General features: G+C 36.7%; 1 protein-coding gene across 1 annotated transcript in view; it reads left to right on the top strand.

Moving 5' to 3' along the window:
• Slc13a1 (solute carrier family 13 member 1) overlaps window positions 1-20,345 on the top strand; it is an 81,577-nt gene that overhangs the window by 37,489 nt on the left and 23,743 nt on the right. The window contains exon 7 of the mRNA XM_059256533.1: window positions 10,493-10,644. Within this exon, the coding sequence (XP_059112516.1) occupies window positions 10,493-10,644 (152 nt within the window). The remainder of the gene's footprint in view (window positions 1-10,492; window positions 10,645-20,345) is intronic.

The raw sequence follows: 20,345 nt of genomic DNA, 5'->3' as shown, positions 1-20,345 counted from the left end.
TTTATATGAATATATGCTTCCTGTGTCTGAGCTGTCTCTTACAAAAACAGTCGACCATCAGTGTTCACTGGCCTCACCCTAGTCAGGCCAACCTCAGTAACCTTGTTTTCTAATGTTCTCTTTTGTTTTTTTCTTTTTGGACTTGTGGGTTATTTACAAATAATTTAGGTAAATCCTACTACAGTTCAGCAATTCTTCTTTAAGCTATTTCTATTTGATTTGATGGACCTATTCATTAAGTTTTAAATATATTTTATAACCTCATTTTCTGTACTAATATTTCAAAGCTATCTAAAAAGTCATTAATGATTAATAATCTTACTTGTATCCTATATTTAAAAACTTTAGTTTCTGGTCCCTCTGTTGGTCACTATCTGACCATTTTTTTTTCTGGTCCTTCTCATGCTGCTGCCCAATTTTCTTACATGTTTCATGCTTCCAAATGTTGAAATGCTAATTTTCCTTGAAATCTCCACAGGAAAAAATCTGAGTTCAGGGTTGCAGCTGCTGACAGGAGTTTTCAATTATAGTACCACATTTCCCTTAACTTACAAGTGATGACAATTTATGCTTTGAAGTACATATGATAGGAAATTTCAAGATAGTTTATAGTTTTCTATAGCTTAACTTGACATTTCCTTCTCTCTACAGAGGTTATAGGCATTACAAATGTTTTCCTATACTCGTCCCCCCACACAGCTAGCCTTGGGCATTATCTTCCATTCCAAATTCCCTTTGTAACAAGATAAATGAAATCTCTTGAATAAAGTCAGACATGTTGCTCCCTTACACTTTATTTTATGGTTAATACAGATTTCTTCTTTCATACAGTTCAGTGAGATATTTTTCAAAATGACATTTAATGTTTTTAATTTAAAATTGTTAAACAAGTTTGATTTGCTATGATACTAAATAAATAATATGCTATTATCTATATATTATTTCAGGCATTTTACCACTACAGAAAGAATATCTTTTATCTAGTACCACATATATTTTTCTCTTAGCTACAAAATTGCAAAGAAAGCTTCTAAATAGTTAGCATTTAACTTAATACAAGTTTGTAAGTAAATATTGTATTGTGAAAAATCATGGTTTTAAAAGAATTGCTGAAAAGCAGCATCTTTTCACACTGAAGAGCCTCCATGCGCTGAATGCTAAATTTTAAAAACGGTTCTGTGCATCTCCCTATTGCTTCGTAAACTGGTATTCCCATTCACGATGTGAAGCATAGTCCTTTAGCAGCTTCAAAGAATGGAAACCCTATTCCAAAGACTGTTTTCGATAATTTCAGTTTTACTGAAACCCTGAGTTCCTCAAGTACCACTGACTAGATCTTCATGAATTGTCCATTCTGAACTTGGGGAAAGAATCCTCTCTTACCTTTCATCCTGCTCACTTGCTTATTAGCTACATGTTGTGACTTCTTTGCAGAAACCATTTCTTTACAGAAATTATTTCAAGCTATATGCACATTATGGAAAGTCAAGCTTAATTAAAACTAAATAACAGTATCTGATATTCATTGAACTGAGCACATGGAAACTCAATGTGCAAACAAAATGATGTTTTCATTCTTCTGTGCCTTTGAACTTTCACTCTACCCCCACTTCATTAGTTATATCATCTGCGGGCATATGGAACATTAAGGCACCAAAGTTAATCTGTTCATTCATTATTAGTAAAGAGTAATTCATTAAAACAACAGCAACTAAGGGATTGCCCCAAGGTAGTGCATATTGTAAGCACACACTCTACCACTGAACTGTATCTCCAGCCTAATTTTTTCTCTTATTTCCAGACAAGGTCTCACTAAATTGCCCAGATTGTTCTTGAACTCATTATGTAATCAAAGACTTGTCTGCCTCGGCCTGCTAGGTAGATAGTTGTCCTTGAACTCACTCTGTATAACAGAGACCTTCCTGCTTCAGCTTTCTAGGTAGATAGCATTACAGGCCTACATTATATTTTTGTTGTTGTTTTAATAGAAATATATGCATCAGAGCTTCATTGAAATGACATGTTAAACAGTTCAGTTTACCTCAACTCTATCTGAATCTCCATTAAAATAAGAACAAGTAGATTTTTCAGCCATAATCACAATCAATTTTGTAATTATAAAGGTAAGGGATAACAGCAAAATTATTCCAGAAGCTGGAATGCCAGTGAATGGGTGGGAAAGACTTGGCTATCTGTGGGCATGGAATTGAAAATCAGTACTGAAGAAAGCCAGTAGGTCAATTTAAACAGTGCATACATCAAAGTATTTAGGTTGAAAGGGGAGAGGGTTGACAAACTTTGCTTCTGAAGCCATTAAGTCTCCAAATGTCTTCCTCAAATCCACAAAGATGCTGCTCCTCCATCAAGGAGAAATGTGGTCATTGGATATGGCAGCACAGAGAATAAAGAGAATCAGAGATGACTCCAAGTCAAGGGAGAGACCACAATGAGACTAAGGCCACCAAGCGAAAACTCATGCCAGGGCCACTAAGTAAAAGCTCATGCCCTGGGTACAGGGAACCTGCAGTTCCAATGACCTCCAGAGAAGCAGGCAGTTGAGGCCTGCTTTCTATTCTGCTGGAGGCAGCATCTTACTCTAACGCCCTCCAGATGTCAACAGACAGCAGTCCAGAAAGGTCTTCCCTGGGGAATGCAATCAGCACAACAGAATAAACATCAGCATCCTGACATTAGAATTTTCTGAGAAAAAGCCTGCCAGTGAAGCTCACAGCCAAGAGCGAGCCCCAAAGCACACATGCCGAGCTTCTGAGCAGTGTTTCACTGCTTTAAATATGAGCAGGCAACCCCAAATTCCTAGATGTCTGAAGAAAGCCTGAGGCATGAAGAAGAAGTTCCAAACAAACAAAGAAATCAGCTATGTGCAGGAAACAGTCAGTGCAAGGAGAGGAAAATATGAGAAAGGAAAACATCATTAATGTGTTTAGAGAGGCAAAGAAAAAAATTGCATTTATAAGATATAAACAGCGTTCTGGAGAAGAGAAAGAAGAGACACGAATATAAAATATAGAAATATACAGTGCAAATAAATGTATAAAGTATAAATAAAAAATGAAGATTTCAGAGCATACTGTAAAGGGAAAATTCAGATGGTGAAATATGAGGAAACAAGAACAGGAAAGCAATGGGAGACTCAGGAAAAGGGTAGAGAAGGGTAGAGAATAAAGGGAGGAAGAACTCTGAGAAATTCAAGAGAACTTCCATGCTGGAAGAACGAAACATTTATCATTAAAATCCCACTGATGGTAGCCCAGAGGCAGCTCTCACAGGGCAGATCTCATTTGAAATCTGAGAGCTCGGAATACCATGGGTAGGAAAAGGACTCCACAAGCTTCCAGCTTTCAGAAAAGCAGAGGGACTGGGGATTGATTCCTTTTAAAAGACTTAAAAATGTATGGATAGCTAAATACTCCTCTCTATTTACACAGAATATTCAGACAGTAGAAAACCAAATAGTGCCTTCAAAATTCCAACTAATGCTTACTTCCAATCAGTACCAATGTGTAGCTGGAGTTTTCCTGCCTGGCCCACAGTCAGGGCAAATCTTTCACCTGCCAGTCCCACAGCCTCTCAGACCCGACCAAGTAAACACAGAGACTTATGTTGCTTTCAAACTGTATGGCCGTGGCAGGCTTCTTGCTAACTGTTCTTATAGCTTAAATTAATCCATTTCCTTTAATCTATACCTTGCCACATGGCTCGTGGCTTACCGGCATCTTCACAAGCTGTTTCTCATCGTGGCCGCTGGCAGTGTCTCTCTGACTCAGCTTTCCACTTCCCAGCTTTATTCTCCTCCTTGTCCCGCCTACACTTCCTGCCTAGCCAATGGCCAATTAGTGTTTTATTTATTGACTAATTAGCAACACATGTGACATACAGAACATCCCACAGCACTTCCCCCCCCTTTTTTTTTAAAAAAAAAAGGAAGGTTTTTAACCTTAACAAAGTAAAATTACATATAATTTGGGAATTTGGGCGTAGCTTCTCTTACTACTTCCTGCTGGAGGGGGGGCGCTGTATCTTATGGGGATACAAAGAAAATTTTAGGATTATGGAATAGTCCATGAGGCTGTATTGTCTGAACCAGTTGCCTTCAAATCATTCAGGATGTTGGATCATCTGAGCCATGGTGTCATCAGAGACCTTTCAGGGGGTCTTGGCTGGTCAAACCTGATGTATCTTAATCTGGAACAAATCCATAGCCTCTGGCTTTCTGTGGGAACAAAAGCAGAGACTCCTTTCCAAAGCAACATATCCTTATATCCAAATTTTGAAGTCAAGGTACCTTTAAAATATACATTTTGGCTTAACTCAACAGCTTTTACAATCAAATGTTTTTCTGCAGTTAAAAATCCCAAAGACAACACAATCCAGATTCTCTGTGTAATATTCATCTTCACATGGCTTATTTTTTATATTAATTTTACTGTCTCTTTAAAGACTTTATTTTTTTTAAAACTATGTATTTGTTTCTATAACTGTATATATCACCTTTTTTGTCTCTTTCAAGCCTACGTATATTTTACACACATTGTAAACTATTACATCTGAATCTGTCTTATTGTGAATCTATTGACTTAAACTGCAGCAGCTGTGGCTGCTGGCTCTGCCCACCTCAGCTTCCCAACATGGCTACATTTACCACCAGCTCTGGGAGCTATCGTGGGTCTATGCTTTTATCCAAGCAGCGTACAGCCCAGAAACCTCTTTTTTTGTTTTGTGCTAGCAAAGTCTAAATCCACCACACAGCTTAAAGTGCCACTTGCAGAGGCCTCATTCCCGCCATACTGCAGGTCGAGCTAGGAACCCACCAGTAGCTCAAACCGGCAGCTGCTGCTCATTTGAGAGAGACAATTAGGAACTGTTTTTAGCTCCATTTTACAATCTTTTTTCTCAGTTTTTAGGTGGAAACTCTTGCCACCACGTTGGACGCCATTTGTAGCTGGAGTTTTCCTGCCTGGCCCACAGTCAGGGCAAATCTCTTTCACCTGCCAGTCCCACAGCCTCTCAGACCCGACCAAGTAAACACAGAGACTTATGTTGCTTTCAAACTGTATGGCCGTGGCAGGCTTCTTGCTAACTGTTCTTATAGCTTAAATTAATCCATTTCCTTTAATCTATACCTTGCCACATGGCTCGTGGCTTACCGGCATCTTCACAAGCTGTTTCTCATCGTGGCCGCTGGCAGTGTCTCTCTGACTCAGCTTTCCACTTCCCAGCTTTATTCTCCTCCTTGTCCCGCCTACACTTCCTGCCTAGCCAATGGCCAATCAGTGTTTTATTTATTGACTAATTAGCAACACATGTGACATACAGAACATCCCACAGCACTAATGCCCAACAAAAAGAACAATGAAGTAGGAGTTATCTAGTTAACTTTGATAATTCTAAAGGAAAATAACCAGATGAAAATGTCCTGGCAGATATGATATCTAGACAATGGAAACAGAGATCATTTGATGTGTTTAAAGTAGCCTAGCATTTGATTGTAATGGGAGGAAATTTACAGAAGGGAATATTTAGAATTGAGTGGCTTGTCCACAAAATCCTGAGCAAGTGAGTCTTATATATCACTACATAAACTCCTTTGTCTACTTCCATCTATCCATGTATCTATTCTTATTCAGCTATTTTCCTATTCACTGAAACACTGAATTCTACTCTAAGACAAATTATGTTGTTATAATGTTAGGACCATGGAAGTGTAGAAAGTCTAGGTGTGTTAGGGAAGGAAGCTATGGGAGAAGTGTTAAATGTTGCTTACATGGTGTATAAAAATTGAATTGCAAGCCGGGTGGTAGTGGCGCACGCCTTTAATCCCAGCACTTGGGAAGCAGAGCCAGGTGGATCTCTGTGAGTTTGAACCCAGTCTGGTGTACAGAGCAAGATCCAGGACAGGCACCAAAACCACATGGAGAAAACCTGTCTCGAAAAACAAAACAAAACAAAAATTGAATTGCAATGCCTGCATCTGAGAAACCAAGATATGGCCTGAGTCGTGCAGGCATGTCTACTTGGGAGAATGATGCAGGAGAATTTCCAGTTCAAGGGCTGCCTCGGTGGGCTACAGAGTGACTTTAAGGCCGTCCTGAGCAGCTTAGTGTGACCTTGTATCTAAACAGAGTAGTAAAAAGGCTGCAGATGCACACTCAAGGTTCTAGGTTCACTCTAGTACAAAAAGAATTGACAGTAAGTGAACACTAAGGTGAATGCACATTTACACAAAAAGATCTGCAAGGTTACAAGCTAGCTGTTGGCAAGCTGAAACTGCTTGGCAAGAACTAATAGGCTCCATAATCATCCTTTTATAATGATGAAATATAAACAGAAGCCTAGATGTGTTCACAACATATTCAGTTCATTCCAGTGAACTGACTTGTGTGGCTGGCTGTTGGTAATTCATACCTACAATTTCAACATTCAGAGTTGGAAATGTGCATCTTGCCTCTGACATCTACCATCATTACCACCAGGAGGCGTCACAAAGTAACACCTAGGCTTGAGGCTTCTGTCTGACTTGTCTTTGATCATGTCACAGATTTCTGCATTTGGTCATGATCGAATTGAAACTATTTCAGTTACTCAGAAGATCTGGAAAAACACTAACAAGTTCTTAGATGTCATATTTCAGTGTGTATGACACTACTGTATGTCAAGTATTGGAATTGGATCAAATTCTTAGAAGTAGGTTTAAAACCTTACACAAATAAAAAAAAACATTGTAAGGGAAGGTAGTAAAAAGGAACTATGATGAAGGAGCTGTGGTTTCAGATCTGTGGTGAATGATTGTCACACTTAAGGTTTATTTTATTGCCTGAAAAAATTGATGTTTGTTCCACATCAAATATAAATACTTGTCTGCTCTAGTAGTCTATAACCGTTTTACATGTTAAAAAACACATGTAAATTATTCTTATAATTACAGAAGGTACAAAATATATCAAGGCAGCAGATACTATAATTACATTATCAAGAAATATCATTATTAATATTTTGTCATATCCTTTTAGCATTGTTTCTAGTCACCGATGCACATGTGGATATACTTATATGTTTGATGATACACATCAACCTGTCTATGTAATGTCACAGAAGTCTTTACCTTATGACATAAGCACTCTCCCATTCATAACACACTCATGGCACAAGAATCATCTGGCCACCCTGGTACAAGAGTCTTCCTGGCCACTTGTACCTCATACTTGTAGATGCTTCACATTTAATTTAAATCCTTCTTTTCTTTGAAATGCTCATGTTTGTATTCTCCTACCCCAATGCCTGACTCAGTATAAAACAAACATATACTCAACACTTACCAGAATCCTCCACTATAAAGCCACAGAGTGATGATTTTCTCATTCCATATTTACAAACGTGTGTATCCTTCTGGGCAGGGTCTTACTGTCTGTTTCAAGTGATCTAATCTAGCTTCTTCTTGCTCTGGTGTCAAACACTTCATTCAAGATTCAAACTATTGTCTTAGCAGGACACCAAAGATTTATTGCTGTGAAACTTTCTTTCTATTCATAATTTCTGTATTAGCAATTGGCTCTCCTTGCTTCAGCATAACTACTTAACCTCAGCCTCCCATGCCCACCAAAAAAATGACAATAAATCTCAATTATGAGGATCATGGTCACAGGATGTGAAAAATATGCATCTCACATTCTACACCAAAAATATTCTATGAAACATTTGATTGGTGTGATCAGTTGATGTATAGATCTACTTAATGTGGAATTTGAATTGACCCTAAACTTTTCTGTCTGTCTAAATCTATCATATCTACATAAATATCAGTTTATGTGCTCACACTGGAATTAATGCTGTTTTTACATTCTTTATGTAGAAAAAGACTCTGGCATCTCAGTATGAAGTTATTTTTATTACAAATCTTCCAGTGCATTTTAATCATTATGTCTATATATGCAAATATTTGTAGTTCATCTTTCATATAAAATCTATATTTTTTATTTGTTTTTAAAACTGTAAGTTTTAGTGTCAATGGGGAACAATACATAAACTACATTTTCAAAAACCTACATCTACAGTTTAATAATGTCCAAATTATATATCACTTCTTGGGTTGTTGGATGTCTTTTTCTGTAGTAAAAATATTTAATGTGTAAGCTATGTTCCAAGTTTTACTTAGGTTCATTCATGAAATTTTTAATGAAATTTGCCATATTTTAATACCCTTTTGGGTAACTTTTAAATAGAAAAAAAAAACCCGTAGAAAATACAAATCATTTCCATGTAGAAAATATAAGGCAAATGGAGTCTTTATAAATTTCTTTCTTTTGGGTGAGGAGTAGATACCTATGGGGGCTGACCTTTAAATTAATTAAAAAGTATAAGCTAAATTATAGTCCAAAGTGCCCGACCCTGCTGTGCTACATGACATTTTCACATCCATGATGACTTTTAGAGAGCAGTCATTTTTTCCTTATCATGATTTTGTGAAAAGGCCTTACCTTGCCAATATAGCAGACAGCATGTTTATCTGCATGGAATACCAATGCACCCTGTTGTGCTTGGTGGGTGGGAGTATACGTTGTTGTAGCCATTATATAAAATACTATAAAGGTTATTTACAAAATGAACTGTAGAACTAACCTATGATCCACCAATACTACTTCTGGGCATGTATCAAAAAGAAATGCGATCCAGGTTACAGATAATGTCTAGTCCCCAATAGTCATTATAGCACTATCATGACATGGATATGTATATTTTTAAAATGTGTTCTTGGCTACCAAGATAACCAATGGACATCCTTATAGCAATTCTTGACTATTTACAATGTGTCCCATACACTACAGATTTAAAAATACCCTTACATGTTAAAATACATGTGAATATAGCATGATAAAAGGTATCAAGTGCTAATATAGTTCTTAGATTTATTTGAAGACTGGAGCATATAGAACAAGTGTGAAACCATCAAAGGTTGATCCATGGAGTCTCAAAGATATTACTAGATCAACACAGGCTAGAGATAATATTGACTTAGACCAAGATGACATTATGGCTTTGGATATGGAGGAATCTAAACACATTCATGGCACTTTAAGTAAAAAAGAGATAAATGGAATTAAGTGAGTAGAGGAAGAGAATACTTTAAGGAGGACAATTCACACAGAGCAAGGGCTGCAGCTCTGGGCTTTTAAGCACGACAACAATTTCATTGTCCAGGTTTGCCACTTTTAGTCACCAACACAGGATAATTCATTTGACATATCTGTGCCTTATATCTTCATTAGTAATTTGGTATAATATTTCCCAGCTCACTATGATAGAAGACTTTCATGGATATAATGTGGTTCAGGGAATCCTGAACTGTACAGTGTGGAAAAGTGATGTTGAGCATAAACAAGTTGGATGTGACTAGCTTCTGCCCTGTGACTTCCCTACCATGCTGGACCGTAACCTAGAATTGTGAGCTGAGTTATCCCTTCCACTGCTTCCATTTTTGTCAGGATATTTTCTCACAAAACCAGAAATGAAACTAGGGCATATGTTTTAGGCAAAATGGAGAGACCAAGCAAGACAGAAGCATTACATGAAAGCACTAAATGACTACTTCAGAATATCATAGTCAAAAGTAGAGAAAAATGGAATGTCCAGTTTACATGATCCAGAGAGAGAGTGTGTGTGTGTGTGTGTGCGTGTGTGCGTGCGTGTGCGTGTGCGTGTGCGTGTGTGTGTGTGTGAGAGAGAGAGAGAGAGAGAAGAGAGAGAGAGAGAGAGAGAGAGAGAGAGAGAGAGAGAGAGAGAGAGAGAGAGAATGTGAGAGTATGATTCCATCTCTCAATACTAAGGATCATGAAGATGAAAACATTTGTTTTCTAGAGAGATGTCTTATGAACATCAACCATCAAAGGACCAAGGAAGGAAAATGCTCCCAAAGATGTTGAGGAACTTGCTGGCCATGTACCATCAATAACAGCAGGAAGTGATAGAAATCTTTAGAAGTTGTGATAAGAGGGAAGAGATGAAGGAAGAATTGGCTCAGAGACAGGAAAGAAGTATTAAAGAATGACTGAAATTATGTTTGGGAAATATTTCAATGTCTTACTTAAATGTTTATTTTATTGTTACATTTCTATAGACAAGAAAGTATTATGTTATTAGTTAGTTCAGGCTACTATAACAAAATTCCACAATGCCCCACTTGTCATACTTAAGTCTAGGATTCAAGTCTGGCAGGGTTAGGGGTATGATGAAGGCTGCTTCCTGGGCACAAACATGGCCACCCCCGTGCATTTCCACTTGGTGGAGAGAAATCTTAATGTCTCCTTTTAAGGGGGCTTTGATCTCACTTCGTGACATTAACTCTAATTAGCTACCAAAGATTCCATCTTCAAACACCATCATGTATATGAAACAGGAGAGTTGGAACACATTCATTATATAAGAAATGTAGTTATGACTGCAAATAGAGCTGTTCTCATAATGTATTTTTTATTAACAGAACTCAGTTACAGGAGCAAAATACCGGTCAAAGAAGGACCACATGATGTGTAAACTCATGTGCTTATCTATTGCTTACTCTTCAACCATTGGTGGACTGACAACACTCACTGGTACCTCTACCAATCTGATCTTCTCTGAACATTTCAATACGTAAGTAATATGAGATTTAACAAGTGGACAGCAAACAAACCCTAGAAATTATTCTTACCTGACTCTTCAAATCCAGAGACTGAACTGTTACGCAGGATTTACATATCTTTGCTTCTTATCAGGATGTCTCTAGATCTAGAGACCTTCCTTTGGATTTGGGATGAACTATGCAGGATCTAGTAAATTAACGTGTACTTGAAGATTCGTTCTTCTGTTAATCTAAGATTAGATCACGGTTTTGTAAAATGACCTTATTCTGCCAATATCATTGACAGCATGCTTATCTGCATGGGATGTAGCAGCATTCCGATCTGAGCCTCTTACCAGAGAGAGAAAAATTTTCATTGCAAAATAATTCAATAATGTGATAATGAGCAGACACGAAAATATACTGTTGCATGAGACAATTTATGTAGAGTTTGGTACTGAGCATTTGAACTTAAATGGTGAACTGTGAACAGAGGCTGAGGTTGGCAACTCCAAAAATATCTGAAGAATTTGGTAGTTGCCAGAGATGAAAGCACTAGAATATCCTATTGATGTATAGATGATTAAAGTTTATAGTTGTGATACCAGAACATTACAAAAATCGAAAAATCTGCAATTTCAACCAAAGCAGTGTTTTAGTTAAAACTTCCACAACTTTACTTACCTACTTAATAAAATTTAACTAAAGAATAATATTTCAAGATGTAATTCTTCCTATGTAAAATAGTCACATATTGAAAAAGTATAATGAGAATTAAATGTGTAAATAATGCTAACATATTTTGTATTATGTAAAACCATTGGAGCAACCAATAGAAATACATGTTTTTCTCTGAGTTTAGAAACAAGGTCTAATTCAAGTATTAAAGGTGCATTTTATACTTGCCAGAGTACTAAGAAGATGTATGGCATTTAAGAAGCCCAAGAAGAGGAGATAGATTTTTCTCATAAAAAGCAGGGTTCAGAATTAAGGAATTAATTACACTCAAAAAATCAGAACCAAAGACTCTTTGGACCTTCTCAAATTGTTTGTAAAACATTTTTCATGCAAAGTTTCTCCAACAAATCCAACACTAAGAATGCCATTTCCCGTTCTCCAAAGAGAAGCATCTTGTGTACAAAGAACAATGATGTAGAAATACAGGCTCAATATTGAAGACCTTCATGTGTATTTAATGTTTCTGGGAATACACATCCATCATACATTTATTTTTACTTATATATTTTAATATAAATATATATGTTATTTTTATTATTTTAAAAACACTGTATTTTGATCATGTTTTTCCCTTTCTCAACTCTTTTCAGATCCTTTCCATCTCCCTATTATTTTCTCTCTCTCTTTCTCTCACCAAAACAAGACAAAAATGAAAATCAAAACAAATAAGCACACAAAAAGATAAATAAAAAGCCTTTAAAAATGTGGAGTACATTCTCCATTGGTTAACTATACCTGGGCATGGGGCCTGCCCTGAAATACCCAATGCAATCCACTGGAGAAAACGATTTTCTCTCTCCCTGCAGGTATCAATTGCAAATAGCTTGTTGGTTAGGCATGTAGCTTTGTGTCCACTTCCCCTTTTCAGTGATGCCCCAGGTTTAAAAAATCACTTAGGAAGAAATGTTTGAAAGGTAATTGATTTATAAATGGAGGACTTCTGAAATTCAGTGTTGAAGGGCTATATTACATGAACAGCCAAACTCAGAACTAGAATTGCACCTGAATCATTTCTACAAGCTAGAATTATACCCACGGTTAAGAAAAGAGATTCTGCATCTCAACTGGCTCTTCAGAATCCTCCTCCTAATGCTGAGACCCAATTCAAACAGTTTTACTATTGTTAGTGTCAGAGAACTGCTGTTATGTATAGAACAGTAAGACCAATCTAATGAAACCACTTTATACAGTTGAATCCATGCAGAGTTTGTCCCCAGCCTTCATGTTCCTGTGTAGTGTATCAACCAGTTTTAAAAATTATTTTTATTTCATCTTTCTTTTGATTATTTGCATGTACTAATCTATTTTTAGTACCAGGTCAAGAGCATTTTGACAATTTAAACAAATGTTTCAATAACTTTTCATGAATCTAATGTCCATAATTATGAAATTTGACTAAAATTTCCTTTAAATTTAGAAACTATTTAAAATATACCTGGAAATGCAGTGTTTTTCTTCAAAATGTTGCCTTTACATTAATAGTATATGGAAATCAGGATTAAAATAAAATCAGTTACACCATTTGATAAAAAATACTGTTGCAAAAGAGAAAAAAACATGTCATTTAAAAAATTTAATTTATATCATTAAATAAAATAGACACTTAGTAAGCTTTTCCTTGAATGCTTCTTTGCAAAATAAAGTAATATCATAAAACTATGATGGGGCAATGTTCATTCAATTCCATTGGAAAAATGGCAGAAGCTTAAAGCTCTCCAATATTTATTATTTTATCATGTGTTTAGAGCTAGAGAGATATTCTGCTTTATTTAGGAATTCACTAAGACAATACAATTTTTTTCCTTTTGATAAGGCTTGCCATTGTTTTGAGAAATAATAAATTTGTAATGAATTTTTTCAATGCTGAAGGCTACAAAGGATCTTGAATATCAGCAATTTCTGTCATTGATATTTAAAGTAGAAGGCCATCTTCCAAATGAACTATTGAAAGGAAAATATTGTATTGTATTTTGAACCTGTCTGTTTAATCTTCTAATTATTATCATCTATCTACCCATAAATCCATATGTCATTTTTATAGATAGGTTGAGGGATAATGATAGAACATCATCATAATAGAAATACTTCAAAAATTGCCTTCATGAAAAGTCACCTCTCCAGAAACTGAAGGTGTGTTCTAAGGGAGGATTTTGATTACATACTACAGAAAATTTGCTAGTGAAAATTTGACATGATTCAGAAAGGCTTTAAAGACAAACAGTATGTAAAGTGATTAAATTAGTGTGAAAACTCATAAACTAATGGAATAATGTCTGCAACATCTTTTTTGAAAACTGGAGTAGGATCCATTTTTTTTTTTTTTTTACACAGCTTAGCTTAGTAGTATGCTCCCAGATTGGCATTCTAAGAGTCTAGGGAAAGGAATCCAAATAGGAATGCATTACTAATGTGCTGACAAATGATGAAAGGCAACTTCTGAGATGTTACAATTTAAATCCAAGACACTGTACAGCCAGAAGGTCATTATAATTAATCATGAGAGTTTCAGGTTAAAGAGGGGTTAAAGCAACTCTGGCGATATCGGCTACAGAGTAGTGCCATGAACTTCTATAACGGATATGGCAGATTCACTGGAAAGATTAACAAACTTGATGTGGACAGACTGACATGTGTAGCTGAAGGTTTCTTGTGTCCTGCCCAGTCTGCAGCCACTCAGACCCAAGTAAACACACAGAGGCTTATATTAATTAAAACTGCTCAGCCATTAGTCAGGCTTACTACTGACTAGCTTTTATACTCAAACTCAGCCCATTTCTGTTAATTTATATGTCGCCACGTGTTCCATGGCTTTACCTGTGTGCTATTACATGCTGCTCCCTGGATGGTGGGCTGGCATCTCCTGACTCAGCCCTCCTCTCCCAGAATTCTCTTTGTCTGCTTATCCCACCTATACTTCCTGCCTGGCTACTGGCTAATCAGCATTTTATTTATCAACCAATCAGAGCTACACATTTTCACAGCATACAAAACATCCCACAGCACCTCCCCTTTTCTGTCTAAATGAAAGGAAGGTTTTAACTTTAACAGTAAAATTGCACATAACAAAACAGTTATCAAGCAAGAATTATAGTTATAATATTTAGTCTATTTATATTTGAAAGATGTTATAAGATAGTCTCTGTTAGTAATAGAAGTTAGGATAGAAAATCAGGTACATTTTGGACTTACCAAAATAAGATAGATAATGGAATATTTTCTCTGAGTTTGTCAAATGCAAATGGACTAGACAATGTTGATGTATTTATTGCTTGTATATATTGTATATAGTTTTTCTTATATTAGTTATAACTTTTTTATTCTTTTTTATTTTTATTAGAAAAAAGGGGAAATGTGATGATATTTTATTTGTGCTAAAGTGTGGTGATATTTCATTTGTATGTTAATAAATAAAGTTTGCCTGGAGATCAGAGGTCATAGCCAGCCATAAACAAAAGTCAGGCAGTGGTAGCGCATGCCCTTAATCACAGCATATGTCAGGCAGAGTCTCTGTGTGTTCAAGGACACAGCCAAGTGTGGTGACACATGCCTTTAATCCCAGTACCAACCATAGAGACCTGGAGGTCTGTGTAGACAGGCAGTGATGAGGAAGTGAGGTGGCTGGGTTAAGAGCCAATGAGAAGGCAGAATAAGAAGGCAATAAAGGTGCAGGTTAGACAGGAAGAGGCTCTCTTGGGAAGCTATGGCAACGTGTTGAGCTAAGGTTAGTTGGTGGCTATCACTCTGATTTCTACAGCTTTCACTCCTGTATTTGGCTCTGTGTTTCTTACTTAATAAGACTGTTTAGAAATTTGTCTATAGACATGGCCTACTGAGAACCTATCCACAAGGAGATCTATAGCAGGATTTGTAAGTGTATTCTTTGAGGTAATTATAAGTGAAATAGTATATATCTAAGAGCAGAAATTATATTCTTGAACATGGAAATAGCCACAAAGACAGAAAAATGTTAAAAGAATACAAATAGGAATATAATTCTGGGAAGTACTGTCAATAGGGAAAGGGAAGGAAGTTAGTTCAAGTAGGAGGAGAATCAGAAGCACATGGTGTTCTGAGAGCCCAAAGTGAAGTCCACCTTCAGACGAGGAGGTGGAACAGGGGCTACTGAAGTGACAGAAGAGGCAAGAATATGGCTGAGCAAGGCACAGTTCCCCTTGATATGCTGGAAGATGGTGAGTTCAATTAAGCAGTCAATGGTGCACACAATTCAGACTGGTAAAATGGAGGAAGTCCAGGGGTTGGGAGAGGCAGAAATTTGAAATTATTCAAGTTTGGAAAAGACAAGAATAAATTTTGGCCTGATTAAAACTCAGGGGGAATTTTTTAGAACAAAGGTAAGATTTCAGGCTGGTTTTAACAGCTGAAAGAAATAGAAACTCTTGGAAAAGGGAGGTTGAGGGGAGAAGTAAGGAGGAGAGAGAGCTACGAGACAGGCATGGCTTGAGATCAACTGTGTCAAGATGTGCATGGAGTCCATAAAGTACTGGGAGTTCTTGAGGCTCATGCTAACAATGGAATAATCTTTATATCAAGATAAACTTGTGAAAGGAAATACACTATTGACAATAATTGTTATTTTCATGGTAGTAGGAAGGTTTGAAGTATTATTATCACAAAAAGTATGACAGCTATCAGTCAAGAAAGAGCTAAAGAAATAGAAAATGGATTGTTATCCTAAGTAAAATGACATAGCTTGATAATTATAAAAACATATTATTCAGGTTTTAAGTTTTAGCTGTAAAATTATGGGTATAGAAAGTAGTTTAGAAGGAAGGTGTATTTTAAAATCATTATAGTCATTCTTACTAACTGTGTATCCAGTCGTTACAGCAGTCACCTTATCTACACGAGATAGGCTTCAAAAATCTCAATGGATATCTAAACCTATTGATAGTATCCAACCACACACGTAGCATTTGTTATTACACATATACTACTGAATTTGTAATGTAGTCACTATAAGGTATTTAAAATATGAGTCAAAACTTAAAAGAGCAACATGCTGTAACAAAGGTTAGAAAAACATAGCTATTTTCTTTATTGAAAGAGTCAAGGAAAATATGATTATTTTTAGATTGTGATTGATCGCTGACAGCTACTCTGCAGAAAATGAAACTGTGGCCAAGGGTTGGAGTGTTATGCATGGGCCATGTAGAGTAAAAGAAATGCATTTGTGCTTGCCTTGGTTTCAAAGCCTGCCTGGCTACCTTACTGTCTTTACTAATCAGAGATGAAGGAAGTAAACTTATTCCCTCCCAATACAGTACTAATTCCCTTCAACAACTACCATGGCTCGCACTTTGGAAATGAGCAGTATCTCTTAGAACAAATTCCCTGACAACTATCAGAGAAGTGTGGGGACCAGCAAAATGCCTAAGCAGGCAAAGGTGTTTGCCACCAAGCCTGGCAGCCTGAATTTAGTCCTTGGGACCAATGTGATAGAAACATACGCCCACATGCACACACGCACACACACACACACACACACACACACACACACATACACACGCATGCATGCATATACAAAGAAACCCCTCTCACACAAATACACAATCAATTTTTTTTTTATTTAAAAATGTAGTCATCACAGAATTTGGATCATATGTTGGTTCAGATTTTAACCCTGTCTTATATCAGCTTAACTTCTTTGAACACCAGGGTTCTTTTTATCTAAATAGGAGAAATATTATAATTTATTATCATAAAGATTAAAAGTGTAGCTCTGCATAGAACCTGGGGATGGCAACACTGTCTACTACTCCGATTTGTTGCCACCTCTCTCTCTCTGTCTCTCTCTCTCTGTCTGTCTCTGTCTCTCTCTCTCTCTTTCTTTAGATTTTCTTGAGAATTACATATACCCTGTTTTGATCATATTCACATTCTTTCCCCCAACTTCCCCACATCCACGTGCCACTTTCTTGCCCACTCAGTGTGGTGTCCTTTAAGTTTTTCCTTATCAAGGTCATTGTGTTCTACCTAAATATTCAAGGATGTGTGGTCTTCCACTGAAGCATGGTCAACTTCTCAGGGGCTACACTCCTATAGAAAATTGGCCCTTCCCTCCAAGCAGTTGACAATTGCTAATAGCTCCCCAGCTAGGGCTGGGACTTCATGCTCACCCCCCTCTTCATGATAGAATTTAATCTGGCTTGGACTTGCGCAGGCCTTGAGTGCATGCTGTCACACCACTGTGCTTTCATATGTGCTGCCTTGTTCTTGCTACTAGAAATCATGCCTGAGTTACGACAACAAAAAAGAAGTCAACACTTCCAAACTTCTGTTAAAAATAAGTATCTCTGAGAGTCCTCAAATCCAAAGTTGAGAATTAACTTTGCCTCACACAATTGAAAAAATTCTAAATCAAATAGATTATAATAAAAAAGGATTATAATCGGTGTAGACACCAACTCATTATGACTCTTAATGATCCAAATCTTTAACAAGACTATGGATTTCCATAACTGCATCTTTTCTTTTGAGGCTGTTTCTGTACATTTTTCATTGGGATTAAAGTTGTGCGTCTTGCTCATAGTTGGGTCATAAGAACTGCAATAACAATGGTATCTTCTTCACGATCAGCATTTGGGGATATACATGTTTTAGGTCCAGGCATATCCGTTTTAGATGAAAAAATTGTGGCTATTTTAAATGCCCTTATAATAAAAAGATTTCATGCTAGTTTATGGATATTTTATGATATATACAGAACTTTCAAATTTTAGCAGGGACCTGTAGTTGAAGACACAGTGGGTTAGTGATAAACAGTTTCGTTTTAAATTAAACTTCTCCTGGGTTGAAAATCCCACTTGACTACACAATCTATGACCTTAAATAATACACTTAGTCCCTGAGACTTCAGTCTTTCCCCTGTGAAATAGCAGTTTAATGCCCTGCTTAGGGGATTTCATTCAAATTGAAAGTTCTTAGTCTATCTGCTCACTCTTGCACATTTTCCTGACCTTTTCAAACAAGGCAAGCCTAAGCTTGCACTGAGATTCAGTTTCACATCTACATCCCCACTTCATCCTTAACTGGTAATCCCTCCCTGGCTTAGAATCCCACCTAGGCACTAATTGCTCCCCATTTATGTCTGCATCTCTGCCCTCTCCTCTTAACTCTAGCCTCACGTGTATAGAGGTCTATCCAACACGATGACTTGGAAAACAAAAGGACATGTCGAGTCATTCTGAATTAGCTCCCCTCATGACCTGTTCCTCAGTCAACCTGCCCTGCAGAATTCACCATCTTAGTATGTGGGACATTTTCTCCATATCTATAGAAAGGCTTCTTATATTCACGGTTGGTAGAGTTAATGTGGTGAAGATTGCCATCCTGCCAAAAATCAATGTGTTTATTCAATACAATTCTCATGAAAATTCCAATGCAACTATTCACAGAATTTATTTTTTGAAAATCTGAAAATTCATAAGGAATCACAAAAGACACCAGACACACAAAGCAGTCCTGAAAAACAACAACAACCAAACATTGCTGGAGGTATCACCACACCTTATCTCAAGCTATACCACAGAGTCCCAGCAATAAAAAACTGCATGGAGGTGGCACAAAACTAGACACATTGGTCAGTGGAACAGTGGCTACAACTGAGGACCCAGACATAGGTCCACCTACCTGCAACCATCTGATTCTTGACAAAGACACCAAAAATACACATTAGAGAAAAGACAGATCCTTTATTTTTTTTAAATTAAAATATATAATTTTTCCCTTCCCTTTCCTCCCTCCCAACCTTCTCATGTACCCCAAATTTATGGCCTCTATTTCTTTAATTATACATACAAAATGTATGATAATTATATTCATAATATATAATATATAAACACATTCCTAAATATATAAATACAACCTGCTCAGTCAATATAATGTTACTTGTATGCATATTATTTCAGGGCTGACCATGTATTGGATAACCAATTGGAGGCTCTTCCCTGGGAAAGACTTTTTAGTGGCGTGCATACCTTGGAGGTAACCATAGCCCTCTACTTGGACTTGAGGCCTACTCAGCAAGAGGGGAGTCATGCCTGGTACTGCAAACTTATCCAACCTCTCAGGGCTAGTGAAGTCATGGATCTTGGAGAAGAAGCTACAATGGCCACTTTGCTTAAGCCCGCATAATTCCTAACTATATTCTAAATATTTATCCTCATACCCACAGGTGAGACAGCACCTTTCACAAGTACTGCTGGAAAACTGGCTATTGATTGATATTCAGATGAATGAAATTTGATCCTGATCTCTTACCTTGTCTACATTTATATAAGAAAATCAATTTATAAATGGATAAAGCCTCTTGCTTTCTTTTTATCTTTACTACCACCAACTAAAACTTTAACTTGACACATTAAAATATTCTTTATATTTATGGGATGAAAAATTATGCTTCAGCACATAGTTTCAAGGTTCAAATTAGGGTAAACACCTCAAACATTTATCATTCTTTGAAGTGAAACATTCAAAAGCATTTCCTTTGTTATTATTACTTATGATTATGATTATTATACTTTATAATTATTAATAATTATGATTATTATTACTAAATTCAACATATCATACAATGGACCAGAATTTGTTCCTCCTATCCCACTGCAGTTTCATACCTATAGTCCAGTCTTGGCTTTTCTTCCTAACTCTCACTGTCTCCAGCCTCTGAGAAGCACTATTCTGCGTTTCTAGGTTCCAAACGAGTGGGATCAGGCAGTGCTTGCTTGTCTTTTCGTGCCAGGCACATTTCACTCACTAATATATCTTTTATGATTATCCATAAATAAACTTTGTGGGAAATGAAAGGATTTCATCCTTTAGTGGCTGGATACTACTTCATTTGCATATCTGCCATATTTCCTTCATCCATTCAGTAGCTGACAGACAGTTTGACCACACTTCATGGCTAGTGTAAAAATAAGAAGTACAATAATCATGGAATTTGTAGTTTTTCTACTCACTTCATTTCTTGTGG

This window comes from Peromyscus eremicus, chromosome 3 (assembly GCF_949786415.1).
Source record: "Peromyscus eremicus chromosome 3, PerEre_H2_v1, whole genome shotgun sequence".
Lineage (NCBI taxonomy): Eukaryota > Metazoa > Chordata > Mammalia > Rodentia > Cricetidae > Peromyscus > Peromyscus eremicus.
Note: the sequence above shows the minus strand (reverse complement) of the source record. Positions and strands in the feature narration are given on the sequence as shown.